General features: G+C 42.8%; 1 protein-coding gene across 3 annotated transcripts in view; it reads right to left on the minus strand.

Annotated features, from left to right (window-relative positions):
- rspo2 (R-spondin 2) overlaps window positions 1-9,847 on the minus strand; it is a 32,629-nt gene extending 22,782 nt beyond the window's left edge. Inside the window, exons 1-2 of one of the 3 annotated variants that reach the window (XM_061081285.1) lie at window positions 9,655-9,847; window positions 8,770-8,958 (exon numbers count right to left, since the gene is read on the minus strand). In XM_061081285.1, coding sequence (XP_060937268.1) covers window positions 8,770-8,958; window positions 9,655-9,796 — 331 coding nt within the window. In that variant the 5' untranslated portion in view covers window positions 9,797-9,847. Of the gene's footprint in view, window positions 1-8,769; window positions 8,959-9,581 lie in introns of all 3 variants that reach the window. The other 2 variants (XM_061081286.1, XM_061081287.1) reach the window with 2 other exon arrangements.
- Window positions 9,848-22,701: the final 12,854 nt, after the last annotated feature.

Consider the following 22,701-nt stretch of genomic DNA (forward strand, 5'->3'; position numbering starts at 1 on the left):
TTTTTTTTCCATCTTCCTGTTCCTGTCCAGACCGAGCAACTCTACTGTGTGACAACACAACAAAAGAGACGTCGAGAAATTGTATCACACTGACCTCTTTCAACGGGTTGCAGCGACTTGCAAACAGGCTGGATAAAAACACACTCGCTCACATGTTTTAAACTAATGGCGTGCTGCAACAGGAAGAATACATCTCATTAAAGCTGAATAGGGCAATACACTATTTTATCACTTGGTCTAATCTGTGTCTGTTTCCATTACTGAGGATTATTGGTATTCAGGATTTCATTGGAGTGTGAATGATGGCTGATGATCACAAAGCTGGCCAGCTGTGTGGATGCTTTCGGTTTTGGCTAAGATATAAAAGGGGGAAGGTGGGTTTAAGGGGGGAGGCGTCGGGGGGGGGGGCAACAACATTTTGCGGCGCCTTGCCAAACAAATGCTGATGCATTCAGTCAGCAAACACAACAGCACACTTATCCTCCCACGCCACACCCTGCCGCTGCACATGACGCACAGTGCCGCGTTAGCAGAGAAAGACCCGGCAATGTGTCATCAAGCTCCTGCTCTGCAAATAGCACGTCGAACAGCGCAAAATTACAACAGCCACACCAACAGGGCGCGCACAGGCCCACATGATTAGAAGGAGCCTCCCAGTGCAGTCTAATTTATAACGCTCTCTCAGAAGCTCTATGTGGCCCTGTCGGTCAAATTGGCTCCCAGTATTGGGGAGCCACAACCTGTAACCCCTGCAGCCACTATCAGGTAGAGTGTAAGCTGACCCTCTGATTGGGTTTACGCAAGTTGGAATTAATGTGCGTGAGCTTTTCCACACATTAACCTGTATTACAGAGATTTTCTACACGTGAGAGCGACAGAGGCTAAGGGTTGCTCTTTTATCTGTGACCCTTGCAAGGCCTGAGGAAGGGAAGGTTCTCACAATCACACCCCTTAATTACACCATCTCCAGCTAACCATCAGGCCTCCTCCTCGACATTCCTCCAAAACGAGGGGTCCCTCCCCGCTTTACTTTGAACCCTAAAGTATGGCCTCTGCCCACTCACTCTGGTCTCACGCTTTCCCGACCAGTCTAAACAAACCATGGACACACACACATATGCACAAGCACACACATACCAATCAGATACGGCTGGAGATAAATCAAATCTGCAATGAAGCTGCTTTCCACATCCTGAATATATAATCCTGACGATAACTCACTAATCACTGCAGTCGTTCACTGTTTTCTTGTGTCATGTTTGTGTTATTAACTCAATCATCTGGTAGTTTTTAGCTCATCTCAGTATTTCTCTCGCTCCATTGCTCCATTGTATGTTGCATCTCAACATATGTCTCAGATCTCTGAACTGCTGTAGAGATTTTGCTATGGAATGCGTGAGTCTGAGGGAGGTATAAATACATTTTGATGTTCTGAGATTTTTATGTCTCTCATCCTCTTCATTCTGGGTGAAACTGAATCCGTAAGGCTTGGGGTTTGATACCAGACAATCCCAATACTAGGAGCAGGCTAATAAATCACAAAGCTAATTGGAAAGCACAAAGCTGTCTTTTACCCTTCACATTTCCCAAGCCTGTCATCACCTGAGAGACTTTCAGCTCCCAAAACATAAAAAATAAAAGCGGTAAGAGGGGGGGGGGGAGAACATCTGGCAGTACTCTCAAGCATTGAGGTTGTTGTGCAATCCTCAGTTATTGACAGTAAATACAAGCAACCCAGATGTGTGAAATACTGTATCATTGCAGCAGCAGTAGCACATGACGGGCATTCTTTATTTTAAACATCAGTCTTGGTTGCAGTTTTAGATTTAGTGTGAAAGCGCGGATATGCGGTTTTCTAAATAGAAGATAAGTAATAACGTCACTATGTGAGATGGATGAGGTGGATGACACATCCATGCGGCACCAGGGGATTTAGAATGCGGGGAGGCAAAGCTTAAGGGTCAGAGGTCATCGGAGAACGAGGTGGGTAGGAAGGGATCACTACGACAGACATTCATCCCTCTGTTCGGTTATCAGGCAAAAGGCTATCTGGGGCAGTGGAGGCTATCTGTGACACAGGAGAGGCTCCCACACAGAAAGTTGGAGGGTCTGCAAGCCAAATGAACAGTTAGGCAGCTCGTCTGACAGCCACAGAAACAGATACAGGGGAGCGGGTTCGTTCTCTCTGCAGGATTAACCTCTGGACCACCTTTAAAGTCTTCATCTAGGTGCCTCAGGGAGACTAATGAGAAATAATGAGGTCATCAGATCCCACTGAAGGCCCGGTGTTCCTGGGACTTAAACGCATTATCATCATTATCTCCCGGCCTGGTTCTGGCCGTGAGTTATAACATGAACACACCAGGAGAAGCCTTGTGTTTCAGCTGTCAAAGGGAACATCAGAGACCTCATCATTACTCCACCATTCGCCACATCGCTCTGACCCCTTTGGTTTGATTTCACACTTGAAATGTATGTAATTTGCAAGTCAAAAAAAGTTAACCTATGAGTCACGGAGTGTCACTTGCGATCTATAGGCTCATGCTTGGCAGAAGCAGATCCCACAGGTGTGGTCTTGACAGAGAGGTCGCAGAGTTTATCAGACATTGAAAGCCTCATCTTAGCTCCAGTTAACTGCTGTTCCTCCATAGCCGTACCACACCATGTGTAATCTCTTCATTCCTTCAAATGAATATTGACCGGGATGCCTAAGTGACTTTGATATTTTATGAAGGTCTCACGTTCCAGACATGGTCTTTTTTACTTGAGTTGAGCTGGAGGTGATCTGTGTCAGACGACTCATCAATATACAGAGGGGATCTCCTTGAGAAAATAAACAGACTTGATGTTGTACAGCCGCAGTGTCCATGTTGTAAAAGGCCTGGCAGTGTGAGGGGGAAAAAAAGCCCTCTTTTTCCATCCTTCACCTCAGAGCTGAATCGAAGAGCTCTGACCTACTCTCTAGGCTCGGGTTTGGCTGACATGGAAGCTTTGGCTTGCTCGCTGCCACCCAGCCATGTCGTGTGGAGCTACGGATGGCAGGAGTTTGTGGCAAAGGCCAGAGCTGCCATGTTCTTCCCAACTCTCTCCAGGCAGTTTTTTTTTCCACATGGGTGCTCGTCCGCCCAAGGGGATAAAGCTAGGTGCAGCTTTGTTAGTGTTCCTGTCAATCAGCATCTTCCAGAGAGAGATCAGGGATGACAGATGTGTCAGCGGTCCTCACAGCTTCTTCACTCCAAGGAATACAGTCCGTGATACACCAGCATCTGGTCTTGTATCCGTCCAGCACACAGACAGATTGAGCTTCAGACAGTCAAGCACAGACAGCTCTTCCAGTCACACTATAGTATGCATAATTATGCACTGTTTTGAGGAGGAAAAAAGCGATTCAACTGTGTCTGGCTCTATTGTCGTGGGAGCAGGGCTTGGTTTGGTGGGTCCATTGTATTGTCTGGCAAATCTGAAAGTGCGGTTACTAAAGCTGTGATGATTAAAAGTCCCCCGGTAAAACTCAAAGGCCAAAAGCAACTGGTCTTTTTGTTGGTTAGACTGTGCAATGGAAATATTCACAAGCTCAGAATTAGAGCGAGAAAGGGAGAGCTTGACTGAGAGACGTGGAGGGGCAGAGAGGGAGAGAGAGCTGCCAATGCTGCCAACTAAAGGTTGCAGAACTCTTGGGTTATTTCACACGGGCTTGGTACCCATTTGGCTGAGGCCCATGATGCTCGACTTTTATCCCCCTCCAACTTAACATATTTCCATGGTGTGCTTTAAAACTAAAATGATCCTGGAAATGACACATCTAATCAGCTTCCACTTCCAGACTTAATTTGATGTGACAAACCGGTTTGAAACACAACAATGTGATTTGGTCACAGAGTTCCTCAGTCTGTGAAATTCAATACAAAATCACAATAAAGTTTTTATTCTTAAGATTACCTCAGACAGAAGAGTCTCTGGTGGCACATTACGCTGGCACTGATCGAGCTGAGATATCTAAAGCATGCATCCAGGATATTGGCAATCTCAGGCCGTGATTAGGCTGGTTGCTGGTTGGCAGCAAGCAGCTGGGGTTTCTTTGCACTGCGGTGGGATATGGCAACTGGGTTGGTGGCTTAAGTATGTGGATGTATGTGTAACAGTTGGGGGTCCATAATACACCCCCACCGCTGATCTTCTCAACACTTTCTCTCTTATAAAAGACAGCTCTGATAGTCGCCTTTCAGCTCGTAATTATTTCAGCCACTGATACAAAATTACAGAATATGCTTTGGCTCAGTAATGTATGTTAAAACCGAGGTATTATGAAATGTGACTGAGGCAAGAGCATGACTGCACCGCATTCACGCAGATTTGGCTGTACATAAAGCAATACACTGTACGGCGGCTGCTACAAATCTTCCCTGCTGAGCAGTGGGTTGACATCCACAGACACTGGAGTGGGGCCTGTTCTGGGGGGCTGATAAGAAAGTCTGTGGATATCATCATATTGTTTATGACTCATATCAACCCATCCATCGGCTGCTGAAAGGAGTCTTTGCAAAGCACAGCCCTCGGAACAGAATATATGGACATATAGAATATGTATTGTGCAACAAAAAGGCATCGCCAACAAAACAGCAACATAACAGTGATGGTAGTTAACACAGTGGCTGGCATATCCCGGGCCTCATTTAAATCCAGCTGAAGTGTAGCTGTAAAGGTGTTTCTAGTTATGTTACGGAAAGTATAGCTCCCATAGTTTTTTGGCTCTAAAGATGGTGTTACTTCCGCTGCAGCATAAGGGAACCCCCACCCCAGAAAAACTAGCCTTATATTTAACCTCCATCATGTGAGGCACAGTTCTTTAAGTACTCCCGAGAAATTAAGAAGTTATGTAGGGTAGGACGATAAATAATTTAGCTGAATTAGTATATTAGTATACTATTAGTGTACTGGGCTGCTTCTACATCTATTAAAGTCATACATTTCCAATATTTATGATCAGGAGGTTGACCTATAATGGCAACAAAAATAATGTACACCATAACTAATTTACAGTATCGACTGTGAAATTTCACACTCTGAAAAATTAAATGAAATGGTTATACTAAATATATCACATTGCTGATGTTTTGGCTGCATGATTGAGTGATGAGTTTTCACCCAGTGCATGCTGGGACAGGCTTCAGCTCACCTATGCAGAAAGAAATAGGAAAATAGGAAAAAAATATATTTATAAGACTACTTCACAAACAAAATATTGCATAAGTATATATTAATTAAATGTATTTATTTTAAGTCTCCATCTCTTTAATTGGTGACTTTCCTTGTGTCAAACTGCATCACATTGTCAGTTCACAGGGTAAAAGGTGTATTAGTTTTTACACCCAATATCTTGCTCGGTTACATGCCTTTGACTCCTCAGTTTCCCCTTCAGAAAAATCTGAAAGGCTGAGGGTATAAGCCTTTTGCTTGTCTAGCCCATGCTTTCCTTTACCCAGGCAGTCCACAAAAAATGTCTTGAATGAGATAAGATCACACAGTCAAACCCTGGTGTAATAATAAGCAGCTGCTCCCTATGTGATTTCAGAGCCTGTGTTTAAAAAGCTCATGATAACAGAGGTGTAATGCCACGTTCCAGGCCTCTTTGGGAACCAGGAGCACACGGCACATCCGACCACGTAGGCTGAGAACCCCTCACTGTTATACGTCCACTGTGCCTTTGAGCCCTTGCGTACCAGCTGGACTGTGTCAACTTACAAATATTCACTGACCAGACAATTAGCTTCCAACCCAAGAATACATGCATCTATGGAGGTTTGACACAAACTGTTTGGTAAAAATGATGTGCAGAGCGCAGCTGAACATGAGGGTCAAATAGGAAACTGGATTAGAGAGCCATGACTGAAGGAGCGATCACATCAAAGTAGTTCTCGCTCTGAGATCTGATGCTACGTGACAATACAAGATGTTGCTCTACGAGCAGTTTAGGAGAAGGATTCAGATTAACTTGCCACACATCAGGATCAGTTTAAGTCAAAATTCACTCAGCATGGAGATAAAGCGGTTAGGATAGCAGGGTTAAAGTAAAAAGAAGAAAAAAAGTCTTTCTACCAGAGAACAAGATGTCTTTCTCTTCTAATCTTCTCTGAGTTATGAAAATAGGGTGAAATGACTGTGGAGTCTTTAGGAGTTCCCCCTCTAATGTGGGGAGATCTGATGAAGATGCATATGTGGGAGTTCATGAGCATGTGGTGATTAAGAGTTTTGTTTGGCGGTTTCCAATCAATACCAGCAGTTTGCTAACAGACACTTTTACTGGTTTAAACTGCAGGAGATGAGCATTTTCTGCAAAACCTCTGTGATCTCATTAGACTGAATGACACAGATACTGCAGCAGAGAATTAAATCCCTTCACAGGATATCTTGAGTGAAATGGAATTCTGATGTTCGGTACTGACTCTGTTGGGAGGTCTCTACCTTCTGTTGCAAGTAGCAAACAAGATATAAAATCCCTTTTCCTTCTTTTCATCAAGACTGTGCTAGATTCAAATTTTAAGGCTTAGATAATGACAGTAACGTAGAGACAAGAAACAAGGTGATAGAGTGGGGGAATAAGATGCAGTGAACAGTCCGACCAACCAGGAGACAAAACAGGGAATAAAAGTGTAGGCACCATTGAGGTACAACCCATACCATTCAGTTATTGGTTCATGCATCCTGACCTCACAATTTCTATACTTGACATGTGTCACAGCCAGCCTATATGCTGCAGGTTGCTATTGAGGATTTACAGCTAGCTTCACATTAGCCTTGGGAATTGGGGACTCAAATGTTCACCTCACACCTGAGCTAGGCTAAGATAACCCCTCAGAAAAAGTTGACACATGTTAGTCACATCACAGCATTAGAAGAATCGCTAACTCTTGGTTTAGTTGTTCTGAATTTCTAATTATAATACTAAAAAGAAGTCATCCTTGAAACGTAAAAATGGTTTCAAGTTTGAACACATGCTCAAACTTGAAACACGACCTCTCAGCCACATATGGTCAGATGTTGCTACCTGGCAGAAGTAACTTATCACTATTCATCAGATACTGTGATTGGCTAAGCAGCAAAGAGCTCACAAGGCGGCCTGGGATCAGATTTGGCAGAAGGCATTGGTAATACTCAAAATGTGGATCATAATATCAGGGACTTTGGAGCTATTATTTTGGAGGGGGTGCTCATTACTTCACTTGTCACACATTATTCACTTCACCGCACGTATTTAATGGTGACCCACTCTGGACAGCGCTGCTAGTAATGTACCTTCCACGTGAAAACATCGAAAATTCTTGGCTAATAAAGATGGATGACCATCTTGTTGCAGATGAGCTTTTGGAATGGCGATAGCAAGCAAAGTAACTTTTTAATATATATATATTTTTTAATAAACAGTGAAAACTACTGAAATCTGTTTTCACAATATTGCAGCTTTAATTAATACATTACTACCCTAGGCTGAAGAAGAATCACAACTCGACAAGGTGATTAACAAGTGAAAAATTCAGTTTGACTAATTATCTGTTTTGGCTGGTGCTGCGTCAACATGCTCTTTTAATAATGAAATGGAATCATTAATTTGCATTTACACCTTTTTTTTCTCTGTCGTCATTTGAGTGATTCTAGTGCATTTGTCTGGAGTTTGGCTCAAGTAACCTAATAGGTTCAGGTTCCTTTCCTTTTTCAAACCCTCAGCCAACACCCCAGACTGTAAACCTATAACTCTCTAGCTCTGCATCAGAGCATATTTCCATGTTGGAATAACACAGTGTGCTACATGGGGAGGCGAGGGAAACATTTCATTAATTGGATTTTAGAGTTATTCTTTAACAAGAATCATGTGAACGTGTCAACTTCTAAATGTTACTGTTTGGAGCAATTGTTTTTTTAGTGGTAAAACACATTTCAGACTGAAGAAATGGTCTGTTTCAAGTTATAAAACCAGAACAATGTTTTGCACAAAATAGCATAGTGGGAAAAAAAACTTGCAGCCTACTACTTTTACTGCAGTACAATCACATTTTCCTTCCTCATAAATGTACTATTAATCTTCAGGATTAATGCTTTGTTTTCCCTTATCTTACTTCAATCAATGTAGAGTTGTTGGAGGATCTGGATACACTTGTGACTGGATTTCTGTTCCAGGCCAAAAAAATGCTTTGACTGCCAATAAATTACACTGTCTGGTGAAAGTTTCAATTCAAAAGCCCCTGCAGACCGTCAACAAAAGAAGTTAACTTCATTCCCTAATGCTAATATATAATCATCTCTGTAGTTGAAGTGATATTGAATGTCATTGCCAAAAGGCTTGTTTTGTTGTACTATTGATCTAAACGTGACGGTACGAGCCTTAGTCATCAGAGTCAGTTTGGCCAAATCTTGAGAGTCTCTTAGTTGCATTTGCACCTGGATTTCATGACTTGAAACATCTTTGTGGCTATAGGATGTTAGGTCATGCTAAATGGGTTTTAAAGAGAAAGATAAAAGTCCAGAGGGAGGCCCTGCTAAGACGAAGCTTCAGCCCTTACATCCACCTGTATGAACTGATGAGCCGTTCAAATTGTGAGATATGTGTGTCTCCTCTGGATAATTGACCATCGATCATGCCTTGTGGGAAAGAGCAAGTTGAGGGAGTGTGTGTGTGTCTTGGGAAGATGGGGTAGGGAGAGAGTTCAGGGAGATTGAGGGGTAGAGGAGGAGTGAGAGAGATAGGCTGGGTGGAGTAGACTGGAGAGGGCTTACTGGAGCACATGTTGAGTTCGGGGCTGCGCATGCCATAGTATCCCGCTGGACAGTCGTGAAGACACTCCCCGTACTGCCTCATCCTCTCTCTCCGCAGAAACAGGAAGAGTTTGGGCTGGCAGTTTACACAGCCGTTGTCCCTGGAGCACACCGAGCAGCCCTTACAGATGGGGTACGCTCCATAGCTAGCTGCAAGACAAACAGAGGAGAAAACAGCAAAGAAGATTAATGATATGGAGTTAAACTGACAATGATTAGTCTTTATGAATTAGGGCTGCAACTAACGACTATTCTGATAGTCGATTAGTCACCGATTATTGAAACGATTAATCGACTAATCGGATTATGAATGACACAAATTCTCAATTGCTCTTATTTAGCAAGCAGCTTTTAAATTTAGCTTGAGGTTGTTCGAGGCATGTGATGACTGAAAATAAAGGCAATAAATATTGATACTCCATTAAAAAAAAATGTCTTTTAATAAACTTTGTTTCATATAAGGGTACTGTTGACACAAAAGCAAAGACAAATCAAGTTTTTGTCCATTTAAAAGCAAGGACAGGCAAAGTGCTAATAAAACAAATAAATTAAAAATCAAGTATTCATTTTTCCTGTTAACAAAAATGACAGGGAAAGTAACAGCAATAAAAACATCAACAAACGAAACTACAGTCTTCTTCTGACTAAATAATTGTGATTAAAACAAGACGTTTGTCAGGCAATAGGATAACATAACGCTTTTAAACTCGTTAATAAAAAGTTTAAACCATATTTTAGTAATGGATGCTAGAATCCTGCGCGCAGATATATACGTGTATATATAACATCTGACAGAGGCGAGTCCGCATCGTCTCCGTTACGAAGTCACACGTGCCTCCTCCTCACATGCACGTGTCCTGCTTCCATGGAGAGCAGGTCCGCCGCACAAATACTGCAGGTAGATTTTCTCGGGCCATGTTAAGAGTGAAGTTCTCCCGAACTTTTTACTTCCTGGTGCGCGACTGCGCGCGGCAGCGGACGCCGACATTGGTCCATGTTTCGTCGCTATTGCACATGCGCGACTTTCAGAGATAGGAAGGAAGCGAGATGGCTCACTCCTCAGGTACTTCCATCAGCACCTCCGGTAAAACGCCGTTTAGTTCCGCTGCGCGGCACGAGAAACACGCGCTATGACGTCACCAACGAATCATCGACGAGTAAATTCGTCGGCGACTATTTTGGTCATCGATTTTTGTCGACAACGTCGACTAATCGTTGCACCCCTATTATGAATCAACCAAAATAACTAAGCAGCTGACATTTCTGACCTTAATTTCTAAAATCAACCTCATCAGTCCATCCATTTATTATTTATACCTTTGAGGGTCTAGGGGAGAGATGTGGACTAAGAACATTTTTGCTGAGGAGACAGCGCGAACTACCACACCAACGTGCCACCCTCCCTGAAGCCCTCTCACAAAAAATACTTTCTCAGGCAAGATTATTGTCTTAGCAAATTTATGTTAATTTAAATACATAATACGGTGGTGATGCAAACCCAGTTGTGTAAGGGTTAGTATTATGCCACAGTGACCGTAAATGTGGTTCGGGGCTGCTGTGAGCTTTCGCCATGGCTGCAATGGAAAAATGCCTCTTGCATGGTGGTTCAGAGCACTGTTTATTCTGCAGCAGCAACAGAAGAGCAGAACTCTTTAAGAGTGTTGTGTCATCACTCTTCTGTCTTGACCCTCACTTCACCCAGTGACAAGAACAGGGTGAACTTGATACAACAGTCTTAACTGTGGGAGGGCTGACCAGTACAAAACAACCCGAGTACGAGAGTAAAACCCGAAACAACCATAATAGATATATCAGCAGGATATTCTCTAATTCATAGTAAATATGTCAGTCTGTAAAATGTGTTGTTCACGCAAACTCTAGTTCCCCTCTCGACATTCAAGCGCTGATTGGTTATAAATGTGAATATTGCATTAATTCTGGTCGGAGCTGGCCTCCTGAACCACTGTGTTGAGACAGTCGATGAAAGCCCCCAAAACCTCAGTGGCTATGGCCTCAGCTCGGATTGCCTGTGGAAGACAAAGGAGCCAGTAAAAAGACAGTCAATTCCACAATAAGTCACTTCTAATGTAAACTCCTTAGCGTCCCGCTTAAAGGAAAATGTCCTTGGGCGAATCCAATCTCCCCAAACGAGAGACACTTCAATTAATCTAAGCCAAGTCTTAAATATCACAGGCAGGGACTGGGTAACAGCACCGTTCAAACGGAGCGACCTACCACAATGCTACATGAAACACTGTGCAGCAAACTGGACAAACCCTGAGAGACAGAGCAGAGCATGCCGGTTTTGCTGGCTGTGGATCCTCATATTAGATTCTCTGAACAGATTCACGCAGACGAAAGAAAGCGCTAAGTGGGCCCAGTGCAAGCATCAGTTTGTAATCATGTGGAAATCAGTCAGCAGATGTCAGGGGCTGTCTTGGACGGTCTTCGGCAAGGTATACTGGCTCTGCCAAACTACGCTCATGCTCCTAAAGCTGGGGTGGATGGAAGTAAGATGAAGTGCTAATCAGAACGTGTCTCTGATGGTCTTTAGGGATGAGGTATACAGCGACACCCCATTGATCACAGCATTGCCGGGATGTGCACTCCAAACCCATTCATCACACAAACACACACAGACTGGCGATTGTTCACCTCTAGTCGACACTCGCTCAGAATGACACGAGTGAGAAATGAAAAGCCCAGAGTATGACTCGCTTTGGCTCGTCCACTTTTCGGATGGAAAATTGTGTCCTATGTTCAACTGTCAATCTGGTGTCGAAAGTATTATTTCTTAATTCATTGGTGCTGATGTAGGTCGTACATCTCTCAAACCATTACAGCATCTTAAGAGCCACATGGTGGACACAGGTGCTGTATAGTATAGTATATGTAATGTAATATACAGCTGGGTTTTGTCTTTTTTTTTAATAATGTGCCTTTTAAAATTTTTGCAGGAATCAACGTCTTAATATATTTTGTATATTTTAGTATGTAATAAGTGTTCAGACTTGCATTATAACATGCTAAAAACACAGTAAATGTCACTTTCATTTAAAAGAAAAAAGTTAGTACAGCTGTATTTAAGTGTTTCTCTTTCCCGTCAGGTAACACCACAAACAGAATTTCTCAAACAAATCTCAAGTTTCATTCTGTCAGTCCTTCCATTCACTAAAACTCAGCTGCAACATTAGACCAAACCTCAATACTTAACCATATGTTTCTGTCGAATACACAGTCTGGATGTGTTTACAGCAAACTGACATTCACATTAACTTGGTCATATTTACTCCCCCTGCCTTCGCCAAACCTGAACACAACACCGAAAAGGAAAGGGAAAGCTAACTTGGCAAAAATGGGGAGCTGTCAGACTGGGAAGCTCCAGCTCATCATAACCATTAAGAGTGGGCAAACAATACTATCCAAACAATAATAGAAAAATACAAATCGGGGATTGCGGTCATCTTAGATCACTGGCCGGTCAATCAGCAGACAAATTACAGTCAGTGAAAAAGCCTCTTCCTGGGTCTGGCTTGAAGATTACGGTTGCTCTTTGTTGTTAAACATTTGTTTTGCTGGTTGCTAATCTTGTAACGCACACAGCACTTGAACGCAGCAGATCCCAACATCTTGGAATCGGCGTAAAACTGTTTTGAAGGCATATGAAGGTATATGGTGGAGAGTAACTCCTTTTGGTCCTTATCTTGGGAGATAAGCGTCTATGTGTGTGTGCCTTGGAAAGCTTTGGAGTCTCAGGCCACAGGTATGTCAGGAAGGGGGCCGCAATTCACAGTGTCTGGAGCAGCGCTGTCCAACTCACGTCCTACACTACAGACATAATGTCTGTCGACTGCCAGGAGGCTTCAGCCATTCTCAAAGAAAACACCCTCTAGTCTAATGAAGAAATATAAGTGTGGCTCCTTACAGCACGGAAACTTAAAGGTAATTGTAAAAGGCTTTTGTGTGAAAATTTTGATCTCAGTGTGCTTCATTGGCATGACAATTGAAAGCAGTTTACCAATGCATGTAGCACTCATGTTTTTAAGTGGTATGAAAGAGGGACAAATAAAAGGGGACTGGGTATAGTGTTCATTATAAAGCCTCAATAGATCACTGCAGCTTAATCTAATTTGGCACTGTAATTTTAGTGTGCTGGGTGCTGTGTTCTCAGTTCTGGATGTGCATTTTTGTTTTGCATAGTGTATCCCTCTCCTGTCCAAATGCCAACCGTGTTTGGTCACATGCTCTTCTGACCTCCACGGCTCCCTCTCCCCCTACAAATCATACAAATCCTTGGCTCCTTCTTCTGGGGTCTCCTCTGTCAATCACGCTGAACCCCAAACTGACCTAGATGTGTGGAAAAGCCGCACAGAAAGAACGCCGTGGGATTTTGGATGACCGGTTTGCCATACATGTTGACATACATGAGACAGGAGGAGCGCGCACATGTCAGTTCGCAGTGCCCATCCCAGTGCACGATGGACCAATGAGGTTCAAGATTTCAACCACAGAATACATATTTCTTGAAACAAAACAAATCCGCAGTTCCCACTTCTGACATCTAGCTGAGGAGCTCTCTAATCCTCAAGTGTTGCATTTAGAAGTCCATGTAGACATCAATGAGGAAACCTTGACAAGGACGTTTCCATGCAGACTGAGGCTTCATTAGTTCCTCAGTGTGTTGTCTAGTGTGTGAAGCTTCAGCTCTTGTGCAGGAACCACATGAATGATGCCTCACTCATCCCCTCCCTCACTCATAAACAATATATTGTGACACCAAGACTGAAGCCGAGAATTCTTGTATAACAAATAGACAAATTCAAGGAATCTATAGGGGGAAATTTAACTCCTGGGTGGGTTTTTTAAAGACGAGAAGATTCAGACCTTTGATATGTATCTGCATGAATACAAAGCTAAAAGCCAAGTCTGTTATAAAAACCTCCAGCTGTCTCCAGCTCCATATTTACAAGAGAGTTAATTAGTGGTGTTCTCGTATGTCAAAGTATTCCTTTGAATAGTTTCGGAGGACCTAAAGTCCTAAAAGGTGAAATATATTTTATCAGATCATGCATAGAAGAACGAAAAACCTAATATCTTTAGAAACCCAATCCAAGACCAGTAATTTTTTATATGACAAAATTCAAGCCAAGAATATAAATGTTAAATGTTAAAGGGGCCTTGCAGATATTCACTACCAATAAGTATCTGGACTATTCACGTGAATTTTCTTCTTCTTGTAAAACAGTCTGACTTACAACATGAAGAACAATAACATGTTAGGAGCACAGCGCTTTTCACTCAGTACTGCTGTGGGCTCACAGGAGGGTTTGCTCTGATCGCAGCTCAGGACCAATTAGGGCGGCACGAGATCCAGCAGAAACCCCAAACTCTGTCCCAGGTAGGTTTTAACGAGTCTAAAGCAAGCGTGACAGACGGCGCTCGGGCTGCCAAAGGCCTCCACATATACAGAGGGTTCCACCCAGGGCCAGCTAACTTCCTGCTCTCTGTTCATCTACCGTTAACCATGAAATCATTCACATTGACCTGTTCAAACCTTCTGCAACCCGAAACCCTAACAAGGCAAATTGGACATAATTGTTTTGTTTCTTTTAGAGCCCCGAACTTAACATTGAAAACAAGAGAACATTCTTAAGTAGGGTTTCACTGATGTGGAGCCTTTGCAGGCTGACATCAATAAAAACCTTTTTAAGGTCCTCCTGAAAGCTCAAACATACTTTGCAGCCATTTTCAAGTATTTAAGTTTGACTGTCGAATGTACTTCTGAAAAAAATAGAATCTAGTACAAGAAACTTGATAAAGATAAACAGATTCAGTCAGTAATCATATCAGAAGTTGATAATACAATCGGTTTGACATCTACAGTAAGTTTGCATTACCTTGAATAACGAAATGAGATTTAAGTTATATCAAAACATTTATATACTTTTTGTTGTCTGTAGCTTTTATAATGGTTGCATTCTTCTTTCTCACCTCTCAGCAGCTCACATCCATCAGACTTGAATATTTAGGGAACACAGAAAATATTTTCTTAAAAGAAAAATCCAGCTTTCACCTCTCTAACCCGACACCACTGCTAATGACATGGTCAAATGATTCTTCATCCAGAGGAGAAACTTAAAGAAAGAGCGGCGGTTCATCCTGAGGTAAATGTTTTATGTTAAGTGAAATTAATTCACATTATTAGTTGATGATATTGGCACCAACCATTTAAAACAGAAGCTTGTGAGATGGTTGTATGGATCAGAGCCAAGTTTGTCAGTCGTATATGATCTCAAATTTAAAATGATGGCACAGGACACTAAAAGGACGAAGCATGCATTTCGATAACCTACTGAGATGACCTGGAAATGCCGCAGACGTGAGGAAGGAATCATAAAGCTGCTGCGAATTACAAACGCAGCAAATGGCAGACAAGGTCTTCTATTAAAACACAAGTGTTTCTTTTTCCACAGTCCTCCTCCATTTCTCCAAGAACCCCTGGTATGTAAATCTAATAATAACGACTGAATGCAACCAACCAACAGCTACACTGTCCATTGTTACAGTACAGCGCACATGACAAAGTTTGGTATCGTCAAGTAACATGAGGAAAACAAAGTAATTCACTTTATTCTCTACATCTATACTAACTATACAAGTCATATGGAAGAGAGGCAGCAGTGGCAAACCTCAGGTTTTGGGGTTACATGGCAGCAGCAGGTCAGGAAGATTTGTGCTCTCATGTGGAAAGCATCACAGTCACCAACAGAATTATACGCTTCCCTCGTGGCACTGAGACAATTATTGTTTATTGTCCACCTCCCTTGTTCTCCCTAAATGATGGTATAAGCTTTCTGCTGCTCCACTTTTATGGAAAAAGAGAAAGCTTGGGAGAGGGAAAGAGCAGATAAGGGACAGGCGTTGGAGCTGGTGGCCGACTGGTGGCGGACTGAGGCTACAGATACAAGTCCTCCACACTTCTAGAGCTGCAAAAACTGAGAAGTTTGTAAATGCTGCCGGCCCCGTTTTAGTTTAAAATTCTGGAGCTGCATTTTAGTCTGGATGAGCAAAAACCGAAACGTTTAGAAATGGAGACAAAGCACATCGCTTGCTGATTGGATCTTTTCATTCAGAACATAGCCTTCACTGATCGTGGGGCTCCTATCACATGACTCTCATTCAGAATAAAACAATGGGCATTAGCCTCAGCTACCAGTGTAGAACACAAGATAGATAATCAATTACAGGCGTTGCTGCCCTAAATTCAGCAATTTTAACAACCAAGTCCTTCCATCGTGAGTGGTCACATGAAATGCGTTTTGAGGCCTGTTAGTATGGACCGGGGTGAAAACTGATCATGTGGACATAGATTGTTTTATTTTGAAAATGCCCTTTTGAAATGAAAACATAGTGGTGTTGATGCAGCCTTATAAGAAGTAGCAGCAGCAGCAGATTTTTGATTCTTTGTTCTACACCCCAGGCATCCAGGATTACACTGTGTAACTATAAAACAAAGCAGCGGAGCCAACCGTGTCAACGCTCACACCCGCAGTTCACCAGCTGTTGTAACGTCTCAACATTGTTTGAGCTCGTTAAAAAGCTGGTACGTGGAAAATGACATCAAACCGGCTGCTTTTCGCGCCGGTGACTGTATTTGCCATGGAAGTGGAAGTCGCACTTAGCTCAAAAGTGGTGGGAGGAAAAAAAAAACTGAAGGGGTAAGCGTTGGGGCGGGGGTGCACCGGGCCTGAGTGTGCTGAAGGCACATTTCTGTTCCAATTTAGCAGAAAATATGTTGGACTTGCCTCCGACTCCTTTGCAGCTGGAAATGGTCAGCTTTTAGGATCTACATTTTTTCACCCCCCCCAGTTTACTTTAACAGATCATACTGTAAGCACATGTTTATAATCCAGGACAGTCCTGCTTCATATAATGATTTTGCAGCAGGAGACTGAGCAAACACATTCGCCGTCAAACATATTAGATCGTGGCCAGAAGAGCGTTCTCCCGCGACACGGATCCACCGGGCAAGGCGGTGCAGAGAGGAGGATTTGAACCCTCACTTGAAAGGCTGATGCTTTATGCGGCGCTGAATGGGTAAAACAGGCAGCCTCGGTTCAAACAGGCAACTGGAAACTGGTCGGCCAATTTAAAGCTGCACTTTTTAGTGCACAATAAAATACAAGCACAGGGTAATTTACTTTGCCTTGAGTCAACAGGTTGAGCCACAGTCGCATGCAGGTGAGAAAACTGACTCTGACTCGTTGCATGACCACATGAAAGAGAGAGAAAGAGAATTAAAGGAATAGTTTTGGACATTTTTTCTCTCTGGCAGATAAATTAAAAGATTGAGAGCGCGTCATGTCTCCGCCGGCCACAGAACCTGACCTGTGGGGGGGGAACTGATCGACTCCGCTCTGCCATCATGTTCTGTGAACATGTGGTCGGTCAGATAGAGATGCTGACAACCTGGAACCACTCTCTGCACCTTTACCCCAATCTGTCCAGCTGAGCTCATCGTGGCTCTCACCCCTGCACTCTATATCAAGTCTATATGAAGGGCCTGGATCGGTCCGCTCCCTTATTAATATCTTTATGATGGATTATGACTTAAATCCCATGTCCTGGGTCATATCCCACATCTGGATCCAATGATGGGAGAGAGACCTCATAATTCCCGTTTGAGGAAAATTAGAAATAAAAAAGGTGACCTAACCAAATCTCACGGTCTGCTCTGCTCGTCTTTTCACACTCTCCACCATGATGGACCCTTTAACCGTTGACCATAACAGACATCTGACCACCACGGAAAGCTCAACGGTCACCCGAGGGGAAAGAACGAAGAGGAGGAACTTGATGTGGTGGCCAAGTAACAGCATCGCCCCTTCACTGCAGCTTTGTGGCCCCGTAAAATATTTTACAGTCCAGCCTGACACTGAAAACAACGGAATATCTGTTCGCAGTCAGTGTCCACATTAATTAAACGACACAACAGACAATACCATCAGTTCAGTGTTTGTTCCAGTGGAGGGAAAAAATCTAGCTAAAAATAGCTGAGTGAGGCTGTTATTTTTGGTGTTTTTTTATGTGTTTTTGGCACAGCTGTGAAGTGGTCACACCAACATATAGTTCAAATAGCAGCACTTCATGAGAATATAATGACTGGAATATCCCAAACCGAGCGGGGTTCTCCACAGACACGTCAGGGCTAAAACCAATATATGTTCTCTCTCTAGCCGTCGTCTCTTAAAGAGAATTCAACCTGGCACTTCCAGCTGAGTGGCACAGGTCATCACCTCTCAGCATCTGTCTCTGATTCTCTCAGTGATGCTCACTTTACTGTAAACGCCACGGTTGGTGAGCGCAGGTGCAAAAGGCGCTTTATTTAATACCCTCAGGAATGAAAGCAGGATGGGAGCTAAACAACGACTCGTGAGGATGGACTTCTCTCTGCGTAGGCAACAGAAGACGAGCATGTGTTTTATGTTTCTTGCCAACGTTTCTTCTTCTCCCCGCACCCATCTTTATTCACTCTATCAAAGAATTATGTCGATGTTCTTGCGAAACGCCCCCCCATAAAATTCCACTTATCTTTAGCGTTTCTCAGGAACTCATACCATACCTTCCAAGAACACATGATCAAAGCTCATTTTGATCTAAGGATGTGTATTTTAGCATTAAAATACAGCTGCAAATGGAAACATGCAGGTTCTAAGCAACTAGGAAATGTGGGCCAACGAAGCACTTTGCAGATTTAGTCAATAATGAGACGACGAAATGATGACATTCATACGATTTCTGAAGATCCAACTGGATGAGTTATGGCTCTCTTTCTAAATTTGTGCCAAAACACACTGACCTTTCGCTGCAAAACTATTTGGAGTGTAATAAATCGTTTTAAGGCTTTATGTCATGACAGACCGGGGATGATGCACGCCACATTTGGAAATTATTAGTTCAACTGTCCAGGAGGTGTTTGCAAAATACAGTGGGTTTTTCAGGAAATTTGTTTTTTACATTTTTTCTTGGGAGAAATCTCCAACATGGAACAATTTCATGGAATTATATGCAACTGCCGAGAAAGAGAACGAAGATTATTTTTATATACGACAAGCAGTTTAACTTATCTTGAACATTTGGTTGCAGTGGGTCTTTATACGGAGCTGGCAGACAGCATTTCATCATTTTTTGTACTTTCCAGGCATCAAATACAGAGATACCTCACATCAGTTTACATGAAGCCAACAAATGAAACGATGTAGAAAAAAAGCATGGTTGCAATGTAGATGGTGGTCCTTGAAATGCAGATTTTACTTTACAGATAAATGTCTTAATTTCTGAAGTTTTTCTGTCCATTCTAGAGTGACCGTTCTATTTTGTCTTTGTTCCATCTTGTATGTATCTCAAAAGAACCAGCCTGTTATATCCGACAGGCTTATGACAGTAACTAATCACATTACAGCCTAAAGATGAAGTACAAGCGGTGCAAAATAAGAAACGAGCCCCGAGAGAATGGGAAAGGGTGGGAACTTTAAATTTTCAGTATTTACACTCCCCCCTCAAACTGTGGGAGAAATGTGTTTTCCCCTCAGCGTAGAAAGAAGAATAAGGAAAAGAGGGGGAAAGGTGGGTGGAGAAAAAAGGTGGAATGGCTCAGATTAGCCCACATGTTGGTAATTTATCACACATAAACCTCACACCTAATTTTCACACCTGTAGCTCAATGTGCTGGAAGTCTAGTAATTCACTCATTCACACACACACAAACACACACAAAAGCACATGCTGCTGAGAGGGACTTGGCCGTGTGACGAGGACATGGCAGGCGAGGATCAGTGCAGTCCGTGGGCAGGCTTGGCATATTTGCACCCTCAGCTGAATTTCTCCATCTCTCCCACCCTAACCTGTGTTCCCGTCTGCCTAACCCCATTTGTCATCACCCTGACTAAACTCATCCCGATCTCCAGCTCACACGTCGGAAAAACAAAAGAGTTGGACGGAGATTTTTCATACTTGCCAGGAAGCTCAACGTACAGTCTATACGGCTCCAGATGGGGAGATACTTGTCTTTTGCTGAGGTGTCAAGGAACAGATTGAAAACTAAAAGAAAAATGTGAAATGTTCGCACAAATAATAGTGTTTTATTACTTCCTGTCAGTGAGAGTGCTAGAAGACATAGCCAAATCATTCCCTTAATGAAATTTAGAAAAAAAATCGATCGACCATTAAATCACTGGAAGTGAGGATATGCATTAAAACAGTTACACAGTGCTATTGAAGGGATAGGACATGAATGGTCCATCAAATCTGAAATAATTAAATTCACAATATTATCATGAGGTATTTTTATTAGCTTTCCCCCAACATTTACCATATCTAATGGTGATCAGCAGATGGGGTTTGCTATAGTTACTAAAAGTAATTAAAACCGTGCTGCCGTGCTCCTGCTGCTGAACATGAGATATGGTAAATGCTGAGGAAAAGTTAATTGGCCCTCGAGTCAGCGCTTTGATGGTTTGTTTGCTTGTGTTTGTTGCTTTTGTTGAGATTGTTAAATTATTCCTACAACATGTACAAAAGTGATATCAGAAAACTACACTGAAAGTATCAAAAGTAAAACTGACTTTACCCTTTAGGTTTCATATTATTAGGGGCTATATTTTTGGGATATCTTCATACCGATCTCAAGCAGGCACGACATGCCACAAAGTTTCGCCTCATTAACCTTTTAACAAGATACAACGTCACACTCCTCCTCGCCCGCAGAGGCCTGCAGGGAGATCTGAGGTGATCGCCAGGGTCAAAAGTGGAGTGCACCACAGGGGATAGATGGCAAAGACCTGGTCTCACTTTCACACATGGTGCGTGCCACAGAAAACACTCCTAAACATCAAAGCTGGGCCCCCCCCCCCTACAAAAAAAGGCTGGATCCAATATCTAAATCACATTTTTCATGGGAAAAGGACACAAGCTAACTTGTTTTCTCACCTAACTGAAGTCTGCTTCATTAAAGATAAACAGCAACACTAATATTTGATCACTGTGGCAGTAAGAAGGTTTGATGTTAGAAAAATACAGAGATTTTCCTACTGAAGCTGCACACAGCCAACATGTTGTCCCAGCTGTTACATGTGGTCATGTCTAACTTGATCAGTAACGTGAAGGTTAGTGCCGGCACACACACAAAACTAACTTTAAAGAGAAGTTAATCTGAGGTGTTATTAAAGGCCTATGATATACAGTTTATTTTGAGTGGTGTGTGTCTCCAGATGAGAGCGTCCACCTCCACCTCTAACAGGTGTCTGGGTCACGTCTGTTCTTGTGTTCTCATACCACCGCTTGAACTGCACCTGAATGGCTGGCACCACCCGAGCCTCTTAACAGAAACCGGCTTGTGTTGGCTCCGAAAGGCCCCGCTCAGCCCTCAGGAGTACACGTCTCTTTTCTACAGTGCCCTTTGAGAGGAACCTGGAATAAATGTTTTCATAAAGCAGGCGGGATGAGTGTATTCCGTGGGCCAGGACGGAGCACATGAGGTAAAATGAACATCTATAACCGGGGCGCAAAATTAATTTCCTCTCAGTTAAAGCATTACCTGACGCTTTTGGGCGCTGAAATGTAATCTGGTGCCACAAAAAAAGAACACGAGCTTTGGTATGCAGGTGAGCTAGAGTCTCACAGAGGTGTTGGATGTTGTGAAAAAAATACCTTTTGGTTGAAGAAGCAGAGACATGCATCCAAAATCTCTGGGTGGCACCCAGGCCGTTTAGTGTATTATTTCCTGAAGGCAGATGTATGGAGCTGTACCTGTCTTGTGTCTACATGCGGCAGTGTTTACTGCTTCAAACGAGCAGCACATTGGGTTGTCATGTATTGGCTGCTGTTACAACAATGTTCCAAAAACCAGGATGAGCCAAAGGACTTGTCTCTTCTTCTTTATTCTTTTGTTTTCAATAAATAACATTTAACACTATATAAGCTCTATATATAGTATATAAACTGTTTAGCAATGAATATGCATATGTGTTCCTGGTCGTTGATGATGATAACCAGCCCCGCATTGTCCATGACACTCCACTACTGTCCATTACTGCGCCAAGGCAGTACCATCTCTAAAGCCATTAGCTGGTAAACATGTAAACTACATGTGACCCCTGTCTAGGGATACCTATTAGTTATGACTCCTGCTGGTGACAGCTGTTTACACAGCTAAGGCCGCTGCTCCTGAGCTCTGGCCCAAGTCCAAATAAAATAATATCCAGTTTAAGGAGAAGTCAGCCAAGATGTAACACAAGTGCATAACATGAGGGGAAGACCGAGCGAAGGAATCCGAGAAATGTTAATGGACTCCTTTTTTCTTTTTAAGCTTTTTACTTTTCTGTCTAGCATTTGTCTCTACCACAGGCGTGTTTCATTGTGTGGGTCCGAAAACAAGATGAGTGAGAAACCCTAATGGGCAAAGAAAAGTCAAAAGCAGTCACCACAATTGATGTGCTCGTTGACAAAGCTCAGCGTAAAAAAATGTGCTGCGTTAAAATCATAACACATCTTTATCAATTTTGGCCCACAATTAGACATTACTGTCTCTCTCTCTGTCTATGTGTGTGTGTTTCTGTGTCCTGAACTTGTGTGGCATACAGCAAAGGACGAAAATCCTACATGGGCTTAAGACAACACAGACAACAACAAGGCAAACGACAACAACAACAAAAGACCACAACCACACAACAGCTGGGTCACTCATGCTTTATATTTCCACTGAACAGGGCTGGGCCCAGTTTAGTGGAGGTCGGGCTCAGCCGTGGAAAAACGTCTTGGCTTCGGGCAGCAAATTACGGCTCATATGCATTCGGTGGCAGGTGATGAGAAGCATAAGCCAATGTGCAGGACTGA

The sequence above is a fragment of the Limanda limanda genome, chromosome 11, assembly GCF_963576545.1.
Source record: "Limanda limanda chromosome 11, fLimLim1.1, whole genome shotgun sequence".
NCBI classification, from domain to species: Eukaryota; Metazoa; Chordata; class Actinopteri; order Pleuronectiformes; family Pleuronectidae; genus Limanda; species Limanda limanda.